Raw genomic sequence first — 22,116 nt, 5'->3', positions numbered from 1 at the left:
ACTTCCAGGAAAGAAGTTGGAATTTCCAAAAAAAAAAAAATAAAAGGATCTGGGGTGAATTAGTAGGGGTAGAAAAGATCAAGGTTTTGGATGGGGGAAGATAAGAGATGGTGGTGAACAGCTGTTTTAAAGACCTGGAGGGAGGAGTGGGATTGAAGGGAGTGGGGGAGTTTGTTCCAGAGGCGGGAGAAAAGGGGAATGAAAGAGTGAAGGTGAGCAGAGAGCCTAGATTTTGGCAGTTTAACCATAAGAGGGTTCCAGGCAGATCTTGTGCGACCCGAAGGAATATTTGGGGGACAGAGCACAGAGAGAGCTGGGGGAGCAAGGCCGGAGAGGAGTCGGTAGAAGACAGAAAGACCACCAACCTGCCTGCAGTGAGTGAGTGAAAGGCCCTCGGAGTTAACTTCATCGCAGGAGATTCCAATGATTCTGAAAGCTTTGGTTTCAACAGCGTGAAGCCGAACTAGGTGTGAGGCAGGAGCACCAGCCCAGAGGGGGGAACAGTATTCCATTGAGCTGCGGATGAAAGCCTTGTATGTGGTGAGGAGCTCAGGTGTGCCAAGGAGCTCAGGTGTTTCTCAGGTGTTGTTCCCCCTCCATCCCCTCCATTACCTCAAACGGCTACACAGCTGACTCCGCACGTGAAAAAGCTGAATGCCTCAACTCTGTGTTTGCCTCTAAATCTTGTGGCCCAAACCCATCCCTCTCTGTACCCACCGTACCCAGTCGTACCCAGCTGCTCCTGGACTCTGTGTCCTTTCCTCCTGACAAGGTGGAAAAGTTTCTGTCAACCCTCGACTCTGATTCTGTAACTGGACCAGACCCATCAGCCCACGGGTCCTAAAATCCTGTTCTTCCACTCTTTCACTCCCTCTCTCTGTTCTCTTCACCCTCTCTTTTGCTCAAGGTCATCTGCCGTCTGCTTGGAAATCAGCCAACGTCACCGCTTTACACAAAAAATGTGCAAAAACAGATCCTAGCAACTACAGACCAATCAGCCTTCTCCCAATTATCAGCAAAGTCATGGAATCCATCATTGCTTCGGATATGAAATCTTTCCTCTTCTCCAATGGCTTGATCTCTGATCATCAATTTGGTTTCAGACCAGGTCACTCTACTCTGGACATGCTGCTTCTGCTGTCTCAACAATGGATGGAGGTCCTCATTGCCAAACAGGAAATTAGAGCTGTCTCCCTCGACATAACATGTGCCTTTGATATGGTCTGGCACCCAGCTATGCTCACCAAACTCTCCTCCTTCGGTATCCATGGAAATCTCCACGCGTGGCTTGCGGACTTCCTCTCTGGTCGTAGTCAACGTGTGGCCCTGAATGGGTTTCTCTCATCTCCACTTCCTGTTCAGGCTGGAGTTCCCCAAGGCAGTGTTCTGGGCCCTGTGCTTTTTCTGGTCTTCATCAATGATCTCTCCGACTCTCTTGAAAATCCTCTCTATCTCTTTGCTGATGACTGTACTCTCTGTCGCTCCATTCTTCATCCCTCAGATCGGCAGTCTGCAGCCTCCTCACTCTCTGCAGACCTGGACAAAATCACTGACTGGGCAAACAAGTGGAACATGTCTTTCAATCCTGGCAAATCTCACACTCTTACGATGTCTCTCCGAAATGACCGACTGGACAACCCTCCCATCCACTTTCTGAATAATCCTCTCCAAGAAGTTCTGTCACTCAAGCTTTTGGGTCTCACTATCTGCCATGACCTTTCCTGGGAAAACCACATTTCAAATCTGGCCTCCAAAGCCAGTCGCCGACTGGGCATCCTCCGTCGTGCGAAGTCCTTCCTTGGCACACCTGAGCTCCTCACCACGTACAAGGCTTTCATCCACAGCTCAATGGAATACTGCTCTCCCCTCTGGTCTGGTGCTCCTGTCTCACACCTATCTCGTCTTCACGCTGTTGAAACCAAAGCGTTCAGAATCATTGGACTCTCCCATGATGAAGCTACCTCCGAGGCCCTTTCACTAACTCACCACAGACAGGTTGGTGGTCTTTCTGTCTTCTACCGACTCCTCTCCGGCCTTGCTGCTCCAGCTCTCTCTGGGCGCTGTCCCCCAAATATTCCTACAGGTCGCACAAGATCTGCCTGCAACCCTCTTATGGTTAAACTGCCAAAATCAAGACTCTCTGCTCACCTTCACTCCTTCATTCCTCTTTTCTCCCACCTCTGGAACAAACTCCCTCACTCTCTTCAATCCCACTCCTCCCTCCAGGTCTTTAAAACAGCTGTTCACCACCATCTCTTATCTTCCCCCACCCAAAACCTTGATCTTTTCTACCCCCGCTAATTTCACCCCAAATCCACTTTTTTGAAATACCAACTTCTTTCCTGGAAGTCCTTGGTGTCGTTGTGTTTGTACTTCTCCCACCCCCCCCTCCCCCTTTCCCACACCGCCTCCCCCGAAACCCTCTCCCTCCCACACATTCCCGATGTCCCTGCTCTCAAATGTTGTGTTTATGTGCTTCCCCTTCTCTCCCCATCTTGTCTACCACTCCCCTTTTTATATACTTTGTTTGTTTGTCTGTTTGATTTGTTTGTGTGATAAATGTTAGCTCTTTCACGAGCCTCGATTCTGTATACAAAAAAAAAAAAAAAAAGAATTGGCAGAATGTTCAGCTTCGGACTGCTCCGTTTGATCAGCTCCATATGGTTGCCACCGCACCTGTTATTCAAAGTTCACAAACAAAACTAATATTTTGATCATGCTCTGAAATGCAAAGCAAGAGTTGAAAAGACCCTTCCCATATCCCTTTTCTCAAGACTGCACCAACAGTTATGGCCAAGTAAGGTGTTCCATGCACTCTGTAGTTATCATAGCATTAAACCCGGGATTTTGATGTTTGGTACAAGCCTCAACGATAGTTGTTGTTATTGTATAGTCCCAGACAGTTCTCTCGAACAAGTCCGTGGCACAGAGACACCCGATCGATCTCCTAGGAGCGACCCAGAGGTCGCCCACATCCAGGATGGTGTCCCCCCGCCTTCACAAAGTCAGGGCTACGACAGAGTTAGAGAGAAGAGACAAGAGGGAAAGGGCCGGTCCATGGGGACCGATCGGCTCTCTGACAGTGACCACACTGCCCTGACGAATCAGGGCAGCAGGGAAGAATGGGGAATATTTGGCTCCCGACATGCATTGGGGGTACAACCACCACGAATAAGTGTACCCAATAGCTCTCAACCCCCTTGTAAAGGCCTGGCTTATTCTGGAGATTGATGTGGTTTAGGCGGTGTAACTGTTCAATAAGTTCTTGTGACTACGTACTTGCATCAAGCTCTGGTCTACCAGGCCTTAAGGAAATGCAGGAAAGCCCCCATACCCAGGCTTTAATTGTGACAAAAGTAATAAAAATAAAAAGTTGGCCGAAATAAAGTCCCTGAAATGATATTAAATTAGTATTGTTGAACATTCCAGAAAAGTCACTCTGAGAACAGGTCTTGATTCATAAAGGGTGAGTTTAAGAACAAAAATCCTTTCAACAGCAGCACCCAAACACAGGTGAAACCAAAACTCAAATATCACACTCGATGCAATGTTTAGAAGGTTGTTTTGTTTTTACTAACGGACTCCACAACTGCTTATACTCTACTTACTATAACCCATTTTGAAAGTTACTGGAAACTCTCACTCAGAAGCTCGATTGTGCGATCATAGACCCTTTTATTTTTCTAGTTATAGGGATGTGGAATGCACTGCCATTTTCATCAGCCGCATTTTAGTGCCCATGACATGAGTCAACTTTGACGTCAACCAATGGAAACAGCTTTCGTGAACAGCCCGACGCTTTGATACAAATGTAAGTCTCCACCACCACCATCATGAAGTGTGCCACATGTAGGCCATAACTGTTGGTGCAGGCAAATTATCTCTTCTCGAAAGGTCATTAGTGTTCCAGCTGGGTTTTAAAGAACAATCTGATACTGACATGCTAATTCTCCAGGAACTAGGTCAGGTTGCTTATAATTTGGACTCATAACCTTTGGGAAGCCAGGCCATTTCCCTCACCACTCGGCCATGGCCCTCTCCACTAGGCCACTGTACAGTCTACAAAATTATATAAATTCTTCTTAGACTATCTGCTGGTAGCCATTGTAGTTCCATCATCCCCATGAAAATTCCCTGGCAAGCCTGGTTCCAAGATTGAATCACCTCTCCTGCAATCCCATCGGTTGGAAAAAGATTGAGGTGATGCTTACCACCTTGTTTCTCAAACTGGTTCTGTCCAGGTTGCCAAGCGCTTTCAAAGTCTGCATGACCATAATGGGGCCAGATTCATAAGCAAGGCATTGCATTCCAAAGTACAATGAAAAGTGCCAGTAAAGTTCATATAAACTAATAGTATTTATACAAGATCATTTAGATATTTTTCCTGTGACGACTTTAAAACAAACATACAAAAATAATATTCAAAATAAAAATACCAACACAAGCATCAGTAAATCGTACTGTATAAAATAAGGCAATTCTCTGTGGGTGTGTATATATATATATATATATATATATATATATATATATATATATGTATGTGTGTATGTCTGAAAATCATCGAAAAAAACACTGTTGGGCCAATCTCCGACAAATTTTGCATACATGCTGGGGGTACCCAGGGTCAAGTTAAAGGCACAACCACCTCACGCATGTACACGTGGCACAGTGCAAGTGGTTTACTAACCCCTGCTGAAAACAGTAGGAACTAGAACTGCCACTAGCCATGGCACAAACTATATTTTCCACACCTATCCCAATATCCCTTACCCCCAGGCTGCTCCAGGTTGGAGCTGGTGTTTCTAGTGTATCAAAATGCTTTTTCATAAACCTCATTGTTTGTACGGAATTTGATACCAAATTACAAAATGAACTATCTAGTCAAATTCAGAGTTTATAACGTTGATTTGACCTGCACAGCAAAGTAACAGCAAAATGCAATCATTACACATCATTCTTCTCCATTCGCCAACCCCCGTCGCCTTCTTAATGGGCCAGTGGCTGCCGCAGGCACGAGTAGAGAGCCTGAACATAGGTGAAGATGCATTTAGGGTCCGGATGGTGCCTCATTTCCATCATGTCATCCACTTCTATGAGCCGGTCACAGTGAGCCAGCCGCCTATGAGAAATGTGGGAGGAAGAACCACAAACAGATGAATGAGTTTCCTTCTCGAATTACAGCAAATTCACTGACAATTCGTGCACTCACATTCTTTTCTATCAAGGTATCAGTCCATGGGAAATAAACAACTTGGGGTTCATCCATTAAAGGGCTAATTTACTTTACTTTCGTTATCTGTTTTTTCCCAGTCTTTTCACCCCATACATCCTTGTTTAAAATCTCAACTCAAAAAAAAAAAAAATTCCTTCTCTGTTCTTATTCGTTCGTTCGTTCTTCGTTCTTCGTGTTTCACCCACATTTCCCCAGATAGTTTTCACTGTTAAACTTTAAAATGTTTAAACTTTCCCCTGAAGTTCTGTATTCTGTCGTGTATTATAACACCTTTTTCTTCTTCTTCTATAAAAGGTTGCTTTCGACTTGCTCACCAAAGCTATTCATTCCAAAAAAAAATTCCATCTCTTACAGTACCTCTTTCATACATTCCCGAAACTCTCCTGCACTCCACCCCCCCCCCCCCCCCCCTCCAGCGTCCTCAAACGTATTTTTGACTCGAAGGTCACAAGAAACTCATTTTGCAAGAAATGTTTGTTTCCCATTAATCGTACACTTTCCAAAATCCAATCTCACCCCTCCCCTCCAAATCCTCCCCATCACCCCTCCCCTCCAAATCTTCCCCATCACCCCTCCTCTCCAAATCTTCCCCATCACTCATCCTTTTCAAATCTTCCCCCTTGCCCCTCCCCTCCAAATCCTCCCCATCACCCATCCCTTTCAAATCTCCCCCATTGCCCCTTCCCTCCTAAACTCCCCCCACACCCTTCCCCTCCAAGACTCCCCTCGCCCCTCACCTCAAAGACTCCCCCCTCACCCCTCCCCTCCAAATCTCCCCCATCTCCCATCCCTTTCAAATCCCTCCCCTTGTCCCTTCCCTCCGAAACTCCCCCCTAACCCCTCCCCTCATAAACTCCCCCCTCGCCCCTCCCCTTCAAATCTCCCCACCCTCATTTCTTCTCCATTTCTCCCCTCACCCCTCCTCCTCAAAGCGTCCTCCCCACTTCTTCCCCCTTCCAACTCTCACCTCCATCTCCCCCAACCTTCTGCCTCGCTCTTCCCCCTCCTCAAATAACACCTCACTGTGCCTCACCCAATCACCATCAAACCTTTTGTCCACCCCATCCTTCCCTTTCTCCGAGCTATTCTGAAATCTCTGACACACCTCCAACAGCTCTCCCTACCTCTTCCTCCTCTTCCACATCTTACCCGACCCCACACCCCCTGTTCTTATCCGATTCCCCCCCTCCCCCTTTCCTCTTCATTAACGGTATGAACCTCAAACATCCGGGGCCTTCATTCAAACTTAACTGATCTCTCCATACAGGTTGCTTCTGACAAACCAGACGTGATCTGCTTAACAGAAACTTTCCTCCTTCATGATGGCTCTGATTCCTTAGTATCTCTCCCGGGTTACTCTCTCCTCCGGTATGATAGACCTGAGCCTCGTCCTGGAGGTGGGGTTGCTATCTTTATCAAAAACTCTTTCTCACTCGCCCTGCACTGCCCTCTCTCCACCTCACCCCCAGGAATACCTCTGGCTACGGCTTCCCCTTCGCTCCCACCTCTTGTTCATATGTGTGTTTTACCGTCCACCAAACAGTGATGACTCCATCTACATCTCGCTGTCTGATAATATGGACCAACTTCTATCTACTCATCCCAACTCTCTCTTCCTCATATGTGGTGATTTCAATTGTCACCATGCCAGTTGGCTGGGTGTGGGTACCTCTCTCACCAGCCATGGCTCCTCAGCAAAGGACTTCTGCGACTCACTGGGACTGACACAATCTGTCAATTTCCCGACCCGGATCTCAGTCAACGGAGCATCTTCTCTTCTGGACTTGGTTATGACTAACTTTCCTGAAAATGTCTGCTGCTCTTCTTCTGCTCCAATCGGCTCATCTGATCATGTGCTTGTTAAAGTGGACATCTCTCTGACCATTCTCAGGGAGCCTCCTCAGCGTCGACGAGTCTGGCATTTCACTCAGGCCAACTGGCTCGGTCTTCAAGCAGCCATCAATCATCTGGACTGGTCTCCCATCTCTACCACCTCTGACATCAACTCATCCTGGGAATTCTTCCAAAGTAAATTGCTCTCTCTCATGCACAGATTTATCCCATCTCGTCTTCAGTTGTCAAACCCCTCCTCCCGTCCATGGTACACGGAATCTTGTGGTGAGGCTGTTGCCCAGAAACAACTTGCCTTTGTCTCCTGGAAAGCAAATCCAACGGAAAGAAATCTCATTTCCTTTCACAAAGCCCGAAACAAGTGTGTGTCCACCCTCAGGAGAGTCAGGAAACAATATCTCTCCGTTCTGAAGACCGAACTCTCTTATCTGTCTCCCTCTTCCAAATCCTGGTGGCGTCTGGTCAAATCTGTTTCTGTTGTTTGTTCCCCCTCCATCCCCTCCCTTACCTCAAACGGCTACACAGCTGACTCCGCACGTGAAAAAGCTGAATGCCTCAACTCTGTGTTTGCCTCTATATCTTGTGTCCCAAACCCATCCCTCTCTGTACCCACCGTACCCAGTCATACCCAGCTGCTCCTGGACTCTGTGTCCTTTCCTCCTGACAAGGTGGAAAAGTTTCTGTCAACTCTCGACTCTGATTCTGCAAATGGACCTGACGGCATCAGCCCACGGGTCCTAAAATCCTGTTCTTCTGCTCTTTCACTCCCTCTCTCTGTTCTCTTCACCCTCTCTTTTGCTCAAGGTCAACTGCCATCTGCTTAGAAATCAGCCAACATCACCGCTTTACACAAAAAAGGTGCAAAAACAGATCCTAGTAACTACAGACCAATCAGCCTTCTCCCAATTATCAGCAAAGTCATGGAATCCATCATTGCTTCGGATATCAAATCCTTCCTCTTCTCCAATGGCTTGATCTCTGATCATCAATTTGGTTTCAGACCAGGTCACTCTACTCTGGACATGCTGCTTCTGCTGTCTCAACAATGGATGGAGGTCCTCAATGCCACACAGGAAATTAGAGCTGTCTCCCTCGATATATCACATGCCTTCGATACGGTCTGGCACCCCACTCTGCTCACCCAACTCTCCTCCTTTGGTATCCATGGAAATCTCCACGCATGGCTGGCGGACTTCCTCTCTAGTCGTAGTCAACGTGTGGCCCTGAATGAGTTTCTCTCATCTCCTCTTCCTGTTCAGACTGGAGTTCCCCAAGGCAGTGTTCTGGGCCCTGTGCTTTTTCTGGTCTTCATCAGTTATCTCTCCGACTCTCTTGAAAATCCCCTCTCTATCTCTTTGCTGATGACTCCACTCTCTGCCGCTCCATTCCTCATCCCTCAGATCGGCAGTCTGCAGCCTCCTCACTCTCTACAGACCTGGACAAAATCACTGACTGGGCAAACAAGTGGAACATGTCTTTCAATCCTGACAAATCTCACTCTCTTACGATGTCTCTCCGAAAAGACCGACTGGACAACCCTCCCATCCACTTTCTGAATAATCCTCTCCAAGAAGTTCTGTCACTCAAGCTTTTGGGTCTCACTATCTGCCATGATCTTTCCTGGGAAAACCACATTTCAAATCTGGCCTCCAAAGCCAGTCGCCGACTGGGCATCCTCCGTCGTGCGAAGTCCTTCCTTGGCACACCTGAGCTCCTCACCACGTACAAGGCTTTCATCCGCAGCTCAATGGAATACTGCTCTCCCCTCTGGGCTGGTGCACCTGCCTCACACCTAGCTCGTCTTCACGCTGTTGAAACCAAAGCGTTCAGAATCATTGGAATCTCCCGTGATGAAGCTACCTCCGAGGGCCTTTCACTTACTCACCGCAGGCAGGTTGGTGGTCTTTCTGTCTTCTACCGACTCCTCTCCGGCCTTGCTCCTCCAGCTCTCTCTGGGCTCTGTCCCCCAAATATTCCTAAAGGTCGCACAAGATCTGCCTGCAACCCTCTTATGGTTAAACTGCCAAAATCAAGACTTTCTGCTCACCTTCACTCTTTCATTCCTCTTTTCTCCCGCCTCTGGAGCAAACTCCCCCACTCCCTTCAATCCCACTCCTCCCTCCAGGTCTTTAAAACAGCTGTTCACCACCATCTCTTATCTTCCCCATCCAAAACCTTGATCTGTTTTACCTCCGCTAATTTCACCCCAAAGCCTCTTTTTTGAAATACCAACTTCTTTCCTGGAAGTCCTTGGTGTCCTTGTGTTTATACTTCTCCCACCCCCCCCCCCCCCCCCCCGCCTTCCCACGCCTCCAAGCCCTCTCCCTCCCACACATTCCCGATGTCCCTCACAAATGTTGTGTTTATGTGCTTCCCCTTCTCTCCCCATATTGTCTACCACTCCCCTTTTTATACACTTTGTTTGTTTGTCTGTTTGATTTATTTGTATTTGTTTGTGTGATAAATGTTAGCTCTTTCACGAGCCTCGATTATGTATACAAAAAAGAAAAAAAGAAAAAAGAAAAAAAAAGTAGCCTCGGAAGAATTTTGTATTCATAAATTGTGTACCTTTTAAGAAACACATTTCTGAAAATGAGTTTTGTCTCCTGCCCGGTTTTGATAAAATGACAAATTTTCCAAAAGAAAAGCACAACATGACAATTTCTTTCCATCGGTATATCCTCAAATCTGGCATCTCTTGGCCAGCATGTTGTGATGTCACAAGTGGAACATGGCAAGTCTGGCCAAAGGGAATTGTCTGAGTGAGTTAAGAGATTGTGATATCAATAACTGCAGCATAATTTCCTCAATGCATGTGGAGAACAAAGACGTAGAAGGTGGGTGAGCAACAACAGCACCTGGATGGATTTGAGGGTAGAGGAGAACCGGTCAAAGCCTGAATCCTATCCAGCTTCCTCCTGATGACTCCATCTTTATCTTTTGGGTTTCTCCTGATACTCCACTGGGTTTCATTTGGGTCAATTATTTGATTACTGTTTTGAACCAGAGGCCGGTGACAATATGGAGGGATGCAGCGATACCAATTTGACGAACTCCAATGGTAACATTGGGCATGAGGCCTAGAGGCTTATTTACATGGATCTCTGCTAAATAAACTTACACAATTTCTTATGAGCTATTAATGGTACATAGTTCATCGTGCTTTCCACAGGCCAACACATGCTCAATGGGTGGGGTCTCACAGGTTCCAGGGACAATATTAACATGTTCTTCTGAAAAATATTATCAAAGTCAAAACACACAGATTCAGTCACATACAGTTGACCAAGCATGCACAGATGAGCGTCAGACAGCCATCCAGACAAACGTACTCTGCAGCGTCGAACGCCAAGTTAAAATTCTTCTGAGGCTGGGAGGCGCTGAGAGTGCTGAAGTCGAAAGCAGATGGGAATGATGAGTGTATCAAAGCACAGAAGGCTAACCCATCCGCCCAGCTGGATGAAAAGTTCACGACCTTAACATCCTGCACACAGGAACCACATTCAGTGAAAGGGCCATGAGTTGGGCTGGATGAGAGGTTGACCACCTTAACATTCCACGTAGATGGAGCACGCATGGTGCAAAGGCTATGAGATGTCTCCAGTGATGGCATGGGTATACAAGGAACCCTCCTAAAATACCTGTGCCTATCACTATCCCTGAATCAAGTGATGCTGTATACAGTGCAAGCTGCTGGAAGTAATCCCAACAAATTACAAGTTATGCATGAGCTATCATGATTGAGTTCAAGGCAATCAAGAGGGTGTGCAAAACCCCAGCTTATTGTGTAAACACTCAGGATGTCAGGGTGGGTGTTGCATGCTAGTAGTCACAGGATTAGAGTACTATATTGTAGTGCTCACCGGATAGCCTTCTGTTTGCTTTCTGACCCAGTCCAGGAGAATCTGCTTGATATCCCCAATGCCTCCTCCCAGAGAAGCTGAGCGACGCAACGGAGCTCGCACGGCCATGCTCCGGCCCCCTCCCCGTGGCTCTCTGGAGGATAGAAGGATGGGTGCTCTGTGCTGGGATGGGCAGTTTAAATGCATTCTTCATATATAAGGATAAAGCATTCACATTTCAAACATGTTTTGATCTAGAAGCTGGACTACGAGTGTAAACCCTATTACATAATCCTGACACGTAAACAAGGCACTTCTAAAAGGATGATGTACAATCCTCAACCCGGCTTAACTGTCTTTAGTGGTGGGTTTAGATACCTTGAGCACTTTGATGTTAGGAATATGAAAGAACAAAGCAAAGTGAGAGCTTCTTCAAATTCTTCACAGTCAGGGAGAACACATTTTGAAGAACCACCAACCTCGGATAAGTCACGTGATCCAATGTAGCTGTACCTGTTCTTCTACTTCTTAATGGATGAGAGGTCTCCACATGGCATAACCATAGACCACATCAGCTTATAGGATGGTGGCAGCAGCTGTGGTTTGTGGTGCAATCTCAGCTGCAGAAACTTTTCCTTCTTAAACAATTGGCAGCACATATTGCATGGGACAACTGTTTGCACGATATACGTTGGGAAGGCTCTCCTTTTTGCAAACCGAGATGTTGACGAGGAAGCACATAAGAATAGTGGAATATATTAATTTTATAACTACAATATACTATCTTTACACTGCAACAATGTGCAAAACAATACTGGTGTTATTCAATGTCATCAGCTCATGTTGCACAAGACACAAGACAAGTGATCAGTTGCACAGGCTCACAGTGTGTTCTGACGTCCAAGTTTCTGGAGGAGAGGGGGACGAAACTGTTGTCCCCTTGACTTTGGGAGGTTGATAGTTTGAGGGTGGGATAAAGTGGAGACGGTGTGTGAACGCCAGGGAGCTTGGAACGTTTTCTTATCAGGATCTCCACCACTGGTTCTTTCTTCAGCGGCTCTCACCTGCTCTTTGTCAGAACTGGGACAGGAGGCAAGGAAGAGATATGATGGTAGAATCTGCAAGTAATGGTTATGGTAACCGAGGAGCACAGAAATTGGCATGGAGGTGGAGCACTGTCTACATCAATATCAAGAGAATAGAAAATGGCGTATAGATGGAACACAGTTTCTTTCTATAGGTATCAGGAATCAAGAGAAGCCATACCAAATAATGCTTCGTACAGCGTTGTATGGTGTGCTGCTCGGGGTGGTTGCCGAGTTCACATCTAGGAATGAAGAGGTTAGAGGGAAACAATCAATTCAGGTTTTCAGTTCAAAGAAAACATTAAACCGAGAGATCACGAACAATTTTATATCAAAACATTTCCTTCAGAATCTGTGGCTTCTGCCTCCAGATCCTTGTGATCTCCATGGTAGTTGGTGGCGAAACATGGCCTTATTTTAAACCCTCTCCCTAATACGTCTCTGCTGTGCCTTGTATGACGTGATGTGGTAAATACCTCGTGTTGAGATGGATGTTGGTGGTGGTCTCTTTCGTCTTTGAGAGGCCGGGTTATCTTAGCGTCACAACTTACCAGCACACTATTACAAAGAGCACACAAGCAAAGTACAAACTCAAAGAAAACTTTAATATGCTAAATGACAGTGACCTTTGACTCATGGAGGAGCTTACACAAGATCACTGGTAGACATCAGAGCACTTTTACATAAATTACAAAGGACATTAGTCCGCAATGGACAAATCAACATTGTGTAAGGCATTTTAACCTGGGATCCCAACATCATGAGACACATGCTCAGACGGAGACTTCAACAGCTCTACCGTGAACTGTATTCCTCCAATACAAAAGGTCCGGTCACTCAACAATGACCGTAAGGTAAATGGGCCAGGCAATGTGGACATAGTTTAATAGCAGTTGAAACAATGAATGAGATTATGGTCTCTGTTAGTACAGAACTCTCTTCCAGCATTTGAAGTGGACACTCCCTCCCCCTTCTCCACCTCTCACCCACACCCACCTGTTCCTCCACCACCATCTCATTGACATTCTTCCTTTGCATCAGCTCACCTAACTTACTCCAACAGCACCTTATCAGTCTTTCTAAACAAACCACCACTTGAGAAGGACAAGAGCAAAGAGCTATTCTGGAATCCCCACCAAGTTACACAGCAACCCAGACTTGAACATCGCACGCTGTTTTCATCGTCTCTCTATAAAATGTAGAACGCTGTCCAAAAACACCACAATAGGTCGCCATAAGAACTGCATTGCCTCAAAGAGGAGGACCACCATCCTCTCCCCCATCGGGGCAAATATGAATGGACACTATAGTACAGCATTTATATGTAACAAAGTGGGAAAAGATAATCTCCTTCCCAAACTTTAATTTGCTTTATTTAATCATACCCACTTGGTTCGTTTTGTAGATCTTGTTGTTTTGGCAAATATGGTGGATTATTCACTCCAGACTTGAGGTGTTTAGAAGAGGATAGCTGTCAAAGATAGTAAGATAACATCAAGGAAAGAAAAATATTTTAAAAAATAAGCAATGATGAAATCATTGAAAAAATGATTGCAAAATGTAATGAAAAAAAAAAAAGCAAAAAGCAATGACAACACAGAAAGATACAGTGCATTCAGAAAGTATTGTTGCAGATCTCAGATTACGGCGCTCCCCTTACCGAGGGGGGTTTAAACCCCTCGTCTTTTACACTGGCCGTCCGAGTCCTAGAAGATACCGCGCTCCTTTGCGGGGTTGAGATTGACCAGGGTGACTGGTCAATGGAGTCCCAGATACCTTCGCCAACCTCGCCGCAAAGCAGGGCGCTACTTCTGCCCGAGCCACGGACAAGATGGAAGGTTGCCGAGCGGTTTAGCAATCCAAAGCTCGAGCCGTTAGCAGAAAGACTAACCCGATTCTGAGCGGTTCCTATATCGTGCCACCGATATTCAATTGGGGACAGGACGCAAGCGATCGGATGAGAGGAACCAAAGAATAAGAAGGGTGAAGGAAGAACAAATATGATTTATTAACTACACGAAAAGAGGAAACGAAAGGCAAGAATATACAAAAGAAGGAAATAAAAGGACATAGGGCAAGCTTATCTAAACAGTCTTAACTTATCACGACCCCAGGACAAACAGACACACTCACACGGAATGGTAGCTGGTAGGGGAGGAAGGTCCAGGCAGATGGTTCCAGGCGATGGGATCCGTCCAGGCTCCGGGTCCACGGGCGAAGAACGGCAGGCAGCTTCGCGTATCGTTGGCGTATGAAAGTTGCCAACGTTGGCTTCGCGTATGAAAGTCCGCTTGGAGTTTGCAAAAAAAGCACCTGAAGGACTCTCAGACTGTGAGAAACAAGATTCTGTGGGCTTTCATGTGTCTTTCACTGAGGAGAGGCTTCCGTCTGGCCACTCTGCCATAAAGCCCAGATCGGTGGAGTGTTGCAGTGATGGTTGTCCTTCTGGAAGTTTCTCCCATCTCCACACAGGATCTCTGGAGCTCAGCCAGAGTGACCATCGGGTTCTTGGTCACCTCTCTTACCAAGGCCCTTCTCCCCAGATTGCTCAGTTTTGCCGGGCGGCCAGCTCTAGGAAGAGTCCTGGTTGTTCCAAACTTCTTCCATTTAAGAATTATGGAGGCCACTGTGCTCTTGGGAACCTTCAATGCAGCAGAATTTTTTTTGTAGGCTTCCCCAGATCTGTGCCTCGACACAATCCTGTCTCTGAGCTCTGCTGGCAGTTCCTTCGACCTCATGGCTTGGTTTTTGCTCTGATTTGCATTGTCAGCTGTGAGACCTTATATAGACAGGGGTGTGCCTTTCCAAATCATGACCAATTAATTGAATTTACCACAGGTGGACTCCAATCAAGGTGCAGAAACATCTCAAAGATGATCAAGAGAAATGGGAGGCACCTGAGCTAAATTTCAAGTGTCATAGCAAAGGGTATGAATACTTATGTCAATGTGATATTTCAGTTTTTTTTTTTAAATAAATTTGCAAAACTTTCTAAAATCCTGTTTTCTCTTTGTCATTATGGGGTATTGAGTGTAGATTGATGAGGGAAAAATGAATTTAAACGATTTCAGCATAAGGCTGCAACATAACAAAATGTGAAAAAAGTGAAGGGGTCTGAATACTTTCTGAATGCACTAAGTAATACCATACATATTTGTAAGATATCATACCATCATCACAAGGTTGGTATTTGTCACACACACTGACCAACATGCACAGAGCACGTCTCTTTGGGTTGTGTACAACACAGCCACAGACTTTGCAAACATTTCTCTACTCCCTGACTTCTAACACAGCCAAGCTGTGTACCTTGACACAGTGGCCAAAGGCACAGACATCTTGTGATGAAACAGAACATGTCCAATTTTTCCATTGCACACCAAAATGTATCTGATATGTTGTGGGGTGTGATACACTGGCCACCTTTGTCTTACATTAAACAAAACACGTGCTTCGTATTCAGGTTTTCAAATCGAATGAAAGTACCCATCTTTAAACATTCATACTCGAACCAAGGAGTATCGAAATTAAAGTTCTGGTGCGCTTGCTGCCTGCAATGATGTGTTGCACCCCACCTTTGTGATGATCGACACCTCTTTCTCACCCACTTCTTTGCTGTCCTGGGAGGTGTGGGAGGATGGATGGTGGTTGAGGGAAAAAAGTCAAGAAAGCAATCATCATAAACTGTACAAAAATACGCAAATTTGGTTTCTGGCTGTCTGTCTCTCTGTCAGTCTGACCAAGATACATTTTGTCATTAACTTATCCAATCTTAACCAAACTTGACAAGAGGACGAAGGGTCGCACGATGGAGGATGTAGCGACTTCCTCCCCCTCCTTTGTGAGGGGATTTTCCACTTCGCGAAATCCGTCTTAAGGTGTATATCCATGTTAAGATAGCTAATCGTGGCATTTTTCCAAGGCCGATTCCAATAACTAAAGTAACTGGAAAGCATCTGAAAATGCAAAGCCCCTCCGCGTCCCTTTGTATTCAGACGTCTTCTTCTGTATGCTCAAAAACAGTTAAAAAAAACAAAACAAAATGAAAATTGATGATTTATCAATTATTATCAGCCTTGACCTTTGAGCTTTAGACCTAAAAATAATCAGCTTCTAGCTTTTCATTGGTGAAACAATTCTGCGACCCAATATGCAAATTCTTTAAATTCCATGTCAATTGGATGAAAATTGACGATTTTATGCAATCTTGACCTTTGACCTTTTGATCAAAAAAAAAAACCAGTGAACTCCTACCCTGAGATTAGTGAACCAACTCAGTGACCCAATATGCACATTCTTTAAATTTCAGGTCAATCGGGTGAAAATTGGTGATTTTACGCAACGTTGACCTTTGACATTTTGATCTAAAAAAAAAAAAAGCGTGTAGCTTTTGATTGGTGAACAAATTCAGTGACCCAATATGCAAATTCTTTAAATTTCAGGTCAATCAGATGAAAATTGGTGATTTTACGCAACCTTGACCTTTGACCTTTTGACCGAATTATTAATTTGCTTTGCCTTCTCCATATCTCATTATAATAGAGCAAACGTATATGGTTCGCTATGTATGTATGAATGTATGTTTATATGCGACAATAACGTCTTCTTCTGCTTCAAATAAAATTACCACCCTTTTAATTGCGTTAAGACTGCTGAGACCCGTCAGACCTTTGATGACCCTTTAATTCCCCCAAGACCCTTCAGACCACCAAGACCCCTGAAGAACCAAAATACCCTGAAGACCCCCAAAGACCCCAAAGACCCAAAATACCCTTCAAGGCCCTGAGGCTCAAAAAGACCCTGAATACCCAAAGACCCTGAATACCCAAAGACCCTGAATACCCAAAGACCCTGAATACCCAAAGACCCAAAACACCCCGAAGACCCAAAACACCCCAAAGACCTAAAACACCCCGAAGACCCAAAACACCCCGAAGACCCAAAACACCCCGAAGACCCAAAACACCCCGAAGACCCAAAACACCCCGAAGACCCAAAACACCCTGAAGATCCAAAACACCCCAAAGACCCAAAACACCCCGAAGACCCAAAGCACCCCAGAGACCCAAAACACACCGAAGACCCAAAACACACCGAAGACCCATAACACCCCAAAGACCCAAAACACCCCGAAGACCCAAATCACCCCGAAGACCCAAAACACCCCGAAGACCCAAAACACCCCGAAGACCCAAAAGACCCCGAAGACCCAAAAGACCCCGAAGACCAAAACGACCATGAAGACGCAAAAAGACCCCGAAGACCAAAAAGACCCCAAAGACCAAAAAGACCCCGGAGACCCAAAAGACCCCAAAGACCAAAAAGTCCCCGAATACCCAAAAGACCCCAAAAACCAAAAATACCTGGAAGACCCAAAAGACCCTGAAGACCAAAAAAGACCCAAAGACCCTTAAAGACCAAGAAGAACCAAAAGACCCTTAAGACCCAAAAGCCTCTGAAGACACCAAAGACCCAAAAGACCCTGAAGACCCAAAACACCTCAAAGACCCAAAATACCCTTGAAGGCCCATAAGATCCAAAAGACCCTGAAGACCCAAATGGCCCTGAAGACCCAAAACACCATGAAACCCAAAAGACACCGAAATGGTCAAAGATGCCTACCCCTCTGAAACGACATGTGGTGAGGTGCGCGGAGCGTGCCGAGTCACGCTAGTCTTAATATAATACAGCAAACGTATATGGTTATGTCGTTATGTATGTCGTTATGTTTATATGCGACAATAACGTCTTCTTCTTCTTCTTCAAATAAAATGAACACCCTCTTAATTAAACCTCTTAATTACGTTTAGACTGCTGAGACCCCTCAGACCTTTGATGACCCTTTAATTCCCCCAAGACCCTTAAGACCACCAAAACCCCTGAAGACCCAAAATACCCTTCAAGACCCAAAAGACCACAAAGACCCAAAACACCCTGAAGACCACAAAGACCCTGACGACACTGAAGACCACAAAGACCATGAAGACCCAAAAGATCCCGAAGATCCCAAAGATCCCGAAGACCCCAAATATCCTGAAGACCCAAAATACCCTTGAAGGCCCGGAGTCTCAAAAAGACCCTGAAGACCCAAATGGCCCTGAAGACACAAATGGTCCCAAAGACCCAAATGGTTCTGAAGACCCAAAAACTCAAAATACCCAAAAGATAAGACAAAAGACCCTGAAGACCCAAAACACCATGATGACCCAAAATACCCAAAAGACACTGAAATGGTCAAAGATGCCTGTCCCTCTGAAACGACATGCGGTGAGGCGCATGGAGCGCCCCGATTCACGCTAGTCTTATTATAATAGAGCAAACGTAAATGGTTATGTCGTTATGTTTATATGCGACGAAAACGTCTTCTTCTTCTTCAATAAAATTAACCCCCTCTGAATTAACCCTCTTAATTACGTTAAGACTGCTGAGACCCCTCAGACCCTGGATGACCCTTTAATTCCCACAAGACCCTTAAGACCCCAAAGACCCAAAACACCCCGAAGACCCAAAATACCCAAAAGACTCCGAAGACCCAAAACACCCCGAAGACCCAAAACACATCAAAGACCCAAAACACCCGAAGACCCAAAATACCCTGAAGACCTCAAAACACCCCGAAGACCCAAAAGACCCTGACGACTCAAAATACCCCGAAGACCCAAAACACCCCGAAGACCCAAAACACCCTGAAGACCTGAAACACCCAGAAGACCCAAAACACACCGAAGACCCAAAGCACACCGAAGACCCATAACACCCGAAGACCCAAAACACCCCGAAAACCCAAAACACCCCGAAGACCCAAAACACCCCGAAGAGCCAAAACACCCCGAAGACCCAAAACACTCCGAAGACCCAAAAGACCCTGAAGACCAAAAAGACCCTGAAGACGCAAAATACCCCGAAGACCAAAAATACCCCGAAGACCAAAAAGACCCCAAAGACCAAAAAGTCCCCGAAGACCCAAAATACCCCGAAGACCAAAAATACCTGGAAGACCCAAAAGACCCCGAAGACCCAAAAAGACCCAAAGACCCTTAAAGACCAAGAAGACACAAAAGCCTCTGAAGACACCAAAGACCCAAAAGACCCTGAAGACCCAAAACACCTCAAAGACTCAAAATACCCTTAAAGGCCCATAAGATCCAAAAGACCCTGAAGACCCAAAACACCATGAAACCCAAAGACACCAAAATGGTCAAAGATGCCTACCCCTCTGAAACGACGTGTGGTGAGGCACGCGGAGCGCGCCGAGTCACGCTAGGCTTACTATAATACAGCAAACGTATATGGTTATGTCGTTATGTATGTCGTTATGTTTATATGCGACAATAACGTCTTCTTCTTCTTCAAATAAAATGAACACCCTCTTAATTAACCCTCTTAATTACGTTTAGACTGCTGAGACCCCTCAGACCTTTGATGACCCTTTAATTTCCCCAAGACCCTTTAGACCACCAAAACCCCTGAAGACCCCCAAAGACCCCAAAGACCCAAAATACCCTTCAAGGCCCTGAGGCTCAAAAAGACCCTGAATACCCAAAGACCCTGAATACCCAAAGACCCTGAATACCCAAAGACCCTGAATACCCAAAGACCCAAAACACCCCGAAGACCCAAAACACCCCAAAGACCTAAAACACCCCGAAGACCCAAAACACCCCGAAGACCCAAAACACCCCGAAGACCCAAAACACCCAGAAGACCCAAAACACACCGAAGACCCAAAGCACACCGAAGACCCATAACACCCGAAGACCCAAAACACCCCGAAAACCCAAAACACCCCGAAGACCCAAAACACCCCGAAGACCCAAAACACCCCGAAGACCCAAAACACTCCGAAGACCCAAAAGACCCTGAAGACCAAAAAGACCCTGAAGACGCAAAATACCCCGAAGACCAAAAATACCCCGAAGACCAAAAAGACCCCAAAGACCAAAAAGTCCCCGAAGACCCAAAATACCCCGAAGACCAAAAATACCTGGAAGACCCAAAAGACCCCGAAGACCCAAAAAGACCCAAAGACCCTTAAAGACCAAGAAGACACAAAAGCCTCTGAAGACACCAAAGACCCAAAAGACCCTGAAGACCCAAAACACCTCAAAGACTCAAAATACCCTTAAAGGCCCATAAGATCCAAAAGACCCTGAAGACCCAAAACACCATGAAACCCAAAGACACCAAAATGGTCAAAGATGCCTACCCCTCTGAAACGACGTGTGGTGAGGCGCGCAGAGCGCGCCGAGTCACGCTAGGCTTACTATAATACAGCAAACGTATATGGTTATGTCGTTATGTATGTCGTTATGTTTATATGCGACAATAACGTCTTCTTCTTCTTCAAATAAAATGAACACCCTCTTAATTAACCCTCTTAATTACGTTTAGACTGCTGAGACCCCTCAGACCTTTGATGACCCTTTAATTCCCCCAAGACCCTTTAGACCACCAAAACCCCTGAAGACCCCCAAAGACCCCAAAGACCCAAAATACCCTTCAAGGCCCTGAGGCTCAAAAAGACCCTGAATACCCAAAGACCCTGAATACCCAAAGACCCTGAATACCCAAAGACCCAAAACACCCCGAAGACCCAAAACACCCCAAAGACCTAAAACACCCCGAAGACCCAAAACACCCCGAAGACCCAAAACACCCCGAAGACCCAAAACACCCCGAAGACCCAAAACACCCCGAAGACCCAAAACACCCCGAAGATCCAAAACACCCCAAAGACCCAAAACACCCCGAAGACCCAAAGCACCCCAGAGACCCAAAACACACCGAAGACCCATAACACCCCGAAGACCCAAAACACCCCGAAGACCCAAATCACCCCGAAGACCCAAAACACCCCGAAAACCCAAAACACCCCGAAGACCCAAAACACCCCGAAGACCCAAAAGACCCCGAAGACCAAAACGACCATGAAGACGCAAAAAGACCCCGAAGACCAAAAAGACCCCAAAGACCAAAAAGACCCCGGAGACACAAAAGACCCCAAAGACCAAAAAGTCCCCGAATACCCAAAAGACCCCAAAAACCAAAAATACCTGGAAGACCCAAAAGACCCCGAAGACCAAAAAAGACCTAAAGACCAAGAAGAACCAAAAGACCCTTAAGACCCAAAAGCCTCTGAAGACACCAAAGACCCTGAAGACCCAAAACACCTCAAAGACCCAAAATACCCTTAAAGGCCCATAAGATCCAAAAGACCCTGAAGACCCAAATGGCCCTGAAGACCCAAAACACCATGAAACCCAAAAGACACCGAAATGGTCAAAGATGCCTACCCCTCTGAAACGACATGTGGTGAGGTGCGCGGAGCGTGCCGAGTCACGCTAGTCTTAATATAATACAGCAAACGTATATGGTTATGTCGTTATGTATGTCGTTATGTTTATATGCGACAATAACGTCTTCTTCTTCTTCTTCAAATAAAATGAACACCCTCTTAATTAAACCTCTTAATTACGTTTAGACTGCTGAGACCCCTCAGACCTTTGATGACCCTTTAATTCCCCCAAGACCCTTAAGACCACCAAAACCCCTGAAGACCCAAAATACCCTTCAAGACCCAAAAGACCACAAAGACCCAAAACACCCTGAAGACCACAAAGACCCTGACGACACTGAAGACCACAAAGACCATGAAGACCCAAAAGATCCCGAAGATCCCAAAGATTCCGAAGACCCCAAATATCCTGAAGACCCAAAATACCCCTGAAGGCCCAGAGTCTCAAAAAGACCCTGAAGACCCAAATGGCCCTGAAGACCCAAATGGTCCCAAAGACCCAAATGGCTCTGAAGACCCAAAAACTCAAAATACCCAAAAGATAAGACAAAAGACCCTGAAGACCCAAAACACCATGATGACCCAAAATACCCAAAAGACACTGAAATGGTCAAAGATGCCTGTCCCTCTGAAACGACATGCGGTGAGGCGCATGGAGCGCCCCGATTCACGCTAGTCTTATTATAATAGAGCAAACGTAAATGGTTATGTCGTTATGTTTATATGCGACGAAAACGTCTTCTTCTTCTTCAATAAAATTAACCCCCTCTGAATTAACCCTCTTAATTACGTTAAGACTGCTGAGACCCC

General features: G+C 45.9%; 1 protein-coding gene across 1 annotated transcript in view; it reads right to left on the bottom strand.

Annotated features, from left to right (window-relative positions):
* Positions 1-3,651: 3,651 nt before the first annotated feature.
* Positions 3,652-22,116, bottom strand: part of LOC137426253 (smoothelin-like protein 2) — a 43,068-nt gene continuing 24,603 nt past the window's right edge. Inside the window, exons 2-8 of the mRNA XM_068114925.2 lie at positions 15,587-15,631; positions 13,401-13,482; positions 12,193-12,253; positions 11,812-12,006; positions 10,948-11,080; positions 10,417-10,568; positions 3,652-5,119 (exon numbers count right to left, since the gene is read on the bottom strand). Of these exons, the coding sequence (XP_067971026.1) occupies positions 4,987-5,119; positions 10,417-10,568; positions 10,948-11,080; positions 11,812-12,006; positions 12,193-12,253; positions 13,401-13,482; positions 15,587-15,631 (801 nt within the window). The 3' untranslated portion in view covers positions 3,652-4,986. The remainder of the gene's footprint in view (positions 5,120-10,416; positions 10,569-10,947; positions 11,081-11,811; positions 12,007-12,192; positions 12,254-13,400; positions 13,483-15,586; positions 15,632-22,116) is intronic.

Source organism: Myxine glutinosa, chromosome 4 (assembly GCF_964187855.1).
Source record: "Myxine glutinosa chromosome 4, kmMyxGlut1.1, whole genome shotgun sequence".
NCBI classification, from domain to species: domain Eukaryota; kingdom Metazoa; phylum Chordata; class Myxini; order Myxiniformes; family Myxinidae; genus Myxine; species Myxine glutinosa.
Note: the sequence above shows the minus strand (reverse complement) of the source record. Positions and strands in the feature narration are given on the sequence as shown.